The sequence below is a fragment of the Morone saxatilis genome, unplaced genomic scaffold (assembly GCF_004916995.1).
Source record: "Morone saxatilis isolate NCDOM2014 unplaced genomic scaffold, NCSU_SB_2.0 Contig12, whole genome shotgun sequence".
NCBI lineage: Eukaryota > Metazoa > Chordata > Actinopteri > Moronidae > Morone > Morone saxatilis.
This window is the reverse complement of record NW_023339674.1, coordinates 14,777,523-14,782,558: the sequence shown is the minus strand read 5'-3', so window position 1 is coordinate 14,782,558 and position 5,036 is coordinate 14,777,523. Positions and strand designations below refer to the sequence as shown.

At 42.9% G+C, this 5,036-nt stretch overlaps 1 protein-coding gene across 1 annotated transcript in view; it reads left to right on the top strand.

Moving 5' to 3' along the window:
* The window catches only part of qsox1 (quiescin Q6 sulfhydryl oxidase 1), a 27,272-nt gene that overhangs the window by 17,761 nt on the left and 4,475 nt on the right, over positions 1–5,036 (top strand). Inside the window, exon 11 of the mRNA XM_035653770.1 lies at positions 997–1,173. Within this exon, the coding sequence (XP_035509663.1) occupies positions 997–1,173 (177 nt within the window). The remainder of the gene's footprint in view (positions 1–996; positions 1,174–5,036) is intronic.

Sequence of the window (5,036 nt, the reverse complement as noted above, 5' to 3'; positions counted from 1 at the left end):
ACACACACACAGAAACACAAACATATATCATTATGAAGTTTTGACCAGAAGTGTTTGAGGTTTTTTGTCCTATGTTTTGTCATTTTGTCACAACTAAAATTGAGCCTAATTGTGACTGTGTGAAAAGGGATTATGTTAGATTAGCGGAATGTGAGTGGTTAATAAAACAGGCAGATGACCGGAGGCTCCACTCTTGGCAGGGACGTTAATCTCTCTTCAACACGCACACACACACAGACAGACACACACAAACACACACAGGTTAATCCTGAGGTTTACGGACCATCATGTGACCTGCAGATGGACTGGCCAAAAGGGGTGTCCATCTGGCCCCCAACAGACCACCAGTTTAATGGATGGATACACAGACACACTGACCATAAAATGAACCTCTATTCATTCATATACACATGCTGCATGGATTATTGAAGGTGTGAACACATTAGTAAAGGCCTAACATAAGCCCATCCTCACTTTGATAAAGAGCGCGCACACACTCCCAGACACACTCCCACTGTCAGTACGGTTCATATGAAGGTCCTACTAAGCCCGGAACAAAAGCAAATAGCTCCAGGAAAATATGTTTGTGGACTGTTGAAGTCCTGAGACAACAGCCTGGTCACCATTCACACAGAGGGTTAACTGTATTTAATCTCCAGATTGGGTTATCCCATTCCCATAGATTATTCATCTCAATATGGGGTTAACCCAGCTCTCTGTGACTCCTGGCCCACATTACCGTGGGAATCCAGGAAGCTGTGGACCCTCACTGCCATTAGTAAGCTTTCAGGCTAGAGTACATTTTAATGTATGAAGACAACCAAGGCCTGGTGATTGTGCTTTACATAGGAGGTAATGACTCATTGTTGAGAGGAGGTAATCTGTGAGGTTTTGCATAAACAAGGACAAAGTTGGTGTTCGAAGTGATCTTAGGATGGAGTTTGTGATATTGTTTTTATTGTGAGCATTAACTGACCTCATGTCATTCCCTTCCAGATCCCAAGGAGGTGCTGAGTGCGATGAGAAACTATGTCCACAACTTCTTTGGCTGCAGACCGTGTGCTGAGCACTTCGAGAACATGGCAAGGGAGAGTCTGGTGGAGGTGAGCTCGTTGTCGTCAGCGGTCCTGTGGCTTTGGTCCAGACACAATCGCGTCAACAACAGACTGGCAGGTAGGAGTCTGCACGCTCATGTGTGGGTAGTTTGCAGAATCTCTTTGGTTCAAACTAAAAGGTGATTCTCCTTTCTGTTATTTCAATAACAGCTGTGGTATGTGTTCTTAAAATTACAGTAAAGCAGCTGCTATAGCACCGTTAGCTTCCATAGTGTCACTTATTTCTGAATGAAAAGAACTGTCTGAGCAGGGTAAATAAAATCCTTCAGATGTTACTGGATCATTCCAAAGTGGGGGTGGTTTATTGAATATGAAGCAATACAAAGCTGTCAGCCTGCATCCACACCTCCCTGACCTGTGTTGTTGGGTCAGAAAGAGTCAAATAGAGGAAAAGTTAAAGCACAACCAGATTCTCTTGAAATTTAAAGTTTATGCAGAGTTTCGTTCAAAAACACACCTCTGACCCATAATATCAAGCTGATAGCTATTATGACCCACAAGTTCAAGCACAACGGTCTGGTGACTTTACATTATTTGCCAGGTTAGTTTGATGACCCAATCACATTTGAATATGTATATTTATGTATACACCTCAAATTACTTTTCTTGGCACATACCAAGAGAAAACTGCTACTCAACACTGAATTAGAACTCTTTATTTCACTATGTCATTAAAGTGCAGACAGCATTTCCCACAAACACTAGGCCAAAATGAAAATAGAGAATGAATGAAAGAGAATGAAAATAACAACAAACATGCATTCAAATGTTAACTTATGTGAAGTTTAAGTTTTTGTAAAACCATTACCATTTCAGCAGGCTTCCTGAAAAACCCGGCCCTGTGGCGGATTATGCTTCCGGCCACCTTGGTGGTGGTCTTGTTTGTTTTGGGGGAATTTTCTGTATATTTTGAAATTAGTGTGTGCTAATGTTTTAATCAGCTTTTGATTCCATAGATGAGAAGTAGAGCTGGAACAATAAACAGAAAATTAATCTGGAACTATTTTGATAATCAATTGATAATTTCAATCATTCAAGCAAAAACACCAAAGTGGTTTCAGCTTCTCAAATATGAGGATTTGCTGCTTTTCTGTATTTTATATCTTTGAAAATTTTATTCATGTTGAGTTTTAGACTACTGATCAGACAAAACAAGCAATCTGAAGACCTTACTGTGGTTCCTGGGAAATTATAATAAACATTTTTCACTATTCTTTGATATTTATTAGACAACAACAACAACAAAATTGATTATAACCGAGAAGATAACAATAAATAAAATAGCTGCAGCCCTAATGCAAAGGTTGAGCGGATGTTTATTTTCTAGGCAGGAAATACAGTATATAATGAAGATCAACATTGTGAAGCTGATTGTAAATCCATGTTACACACTAGTGTGCTAAGTCATCTCTGTCCCTCTCACTTTTTCTATCACATCCTTACCTCTTTCCACACTTGTCTTTTCCCTGTCTAGTCATATACTCCTTGGGATCTCATTGTAAGGTATGGGGAAGATTTTCAGTTTCCTCTAATGGTCAGTTAGTCTTTGTAATACGACTAAGAGGGTGAGGGGAGGAAGAAGGATGGATCCTCAGATCAGACACCAGCTGTCACCCCGTCTTAGTCCTCCAAGTATCATCTGCTTCTGCCTCACCCATTTTCTCCTGACCCCCCTCTGCCATCTTCCATCCTTCTCACACCCTTAGTTTGAGTCCCTCCCACAAGCCACTGCCTCCCCCCACTATCGCCTCACCAGTCATCAACCACTTTTTGTTCATATCTTGCCGCTCATAGGCCTGTACCCCAAACTCCACCTGTAATGCAAGGAATTTCTATCCAGGTCATCCATTTCAACTCCGCATAGTTACCCAATTATTAATGGTTAGAAGTCCATACACACAAATGACAATCTTCAGAATGTGCTTTTTAGTTTCTCCTTTAATCCTCCATCCCAATGTCTCAGTCTTTTCTTTCTCCGTATATAACTGCACAAACTCTTTTCTCTTTTTTTGACTGTGCTGCATCAGCACATTACACTTCTGCACATCAGTCTCGAGAGTATTAAACAGCTCCTAAGAGTCCCTCCTCCCTTGTCTGTGTTCATATGATTTTATTAGGCATGGGGCTGTCATTAACAGCCCACTTTGTTAAATCACTAGCTTTTGTTTGTGTTGACTGCCCCCTCTTCTATCCCAGGGACAGCTTGTGTCCCAAACAGCAGGGGCCAGAAGGACACCCGTCCCTGCGTGTGTCTGCTCCCCAGACGCTTAAACACTATTCAACCCGCCACCTCCATCCATCCGTCTTCCCTCTCTTCCTCTATTCCTGTAGCAGTCTTTCTCTCTTTCCACTCACCATCCCCGGGGACTCATATCCTGCGCTTGACAAGTAATAGCACAGCATCCTCGCAGGATGGATCCCCCAGGAACCAGCCCTCTTTGCCCCCACACACACACACACCCAAACACACACAATTCCCAAGGTATTGTGTGACAGCAGGTGGCAAACACCATGACACAAGCCACACACGCTCACCCCCTCTTTTCCTCCCCCTCCCTAACGCACGCACACACACCCAGCCCTTCCAAGCATGGGTCAAGTTGTGGCGTGTGGCAGGGGGAGTTAGCCATGGCGGAGGGTGAGTCGAGGTCCACAGGGGATAAGTCGGGTGAATCAGAAGTAGAGAGTGGGAGGAGTGGAGGGTTTGGCTGTGTTTGTAGCAATGAGTGGCAGCATCTCCCTGAGGAGAGCACACTCCATCCCTCCATCCACTCAACCCCTCCTCTCCCCTTTGCCTAAAGTGGAGCTCTTTAGCAAGGCCTCCCCGCCCCTCCTTTCAGGAGCAGCCATGCATGAAAGAGCAGCTATTTGTAAAGCGGCAGAACAATTAATTTAGCTGGCAACAAAGAGGCCCCAGGGCCCTCGGCCTCCTTGCAGCAGCAGAATTAAGACCGGTGGCAGCTCAGTCCTGTTGCTGCTTGTCAACAGGCTGAGACTGATTCACATTTCTACAGACAAAACAGCTGCTGCAGCAGCCTGGCTGCATGCATGTAGCACTGCTCACAGGGTTTGTGCATTTCTTCAGTAACGGTGCCTTAGTTCAGTGCTGATAATATTATCATGATATCGCAGAGTATCGCAGATATCGCAAGTGTTTTTGTGATAATGATTTTCTTGAAAAAAATTGAAATCAACTTTTTTTTACTTTTAAAACATAATTTAAATGTATTATGAAAAGAACTGACCATTTAGTCTTTAATAGATTGTCTAGTCTGGTTGATAAGGCCTCAAATCAGTACTCTCCTCGTACCAGCAGCAGTGTTACTTTGCTGTTAGACACACATTTTGCTTCCTGTACATGACATCCATACATCAGTGTACATGTATATTTTTATTTGATCATTATGTATAGTAGGTATTTATTGTGTTACGATACGTTGAATAAGCTAAAGTAAACTAAAGCCAGTTTTCTGTATTTGACAGGTTTAGATTACATGGAATTGCTCCAGACACATTTGAGTCAGCATCAGTAAAAGTATTTAGCTTTAATACCCAGCTGAAGTGTTAGATCTTTCTTACAATAAACAGAATTCCTGGTTTAGGTTTTGTCTCGATTATTTAAATGAGCCTAAAATGTCTGACATCATCCGCACTCCCCAGCAGCCATGATGGCTCAGTATGCCATGCGGTGTAGGTGATCCTCACTTACAGAATTAGTGCTGAGGAAGCTAGTTTGACGTGCTGAACAATACATATTTATACCTGATGAATATGTATGCGCGGTGGTGATGACATCTCTGTGACAGGCCATTGTGGCAATCTCAATATGGCTGGTATGGCTAAAGTCACCCTGGCCGCAAACATGGCAAGCTGATTAGAATAAGGAAAGAGATCTGAGGCATCTGGTGTGTGTGTGTGTGT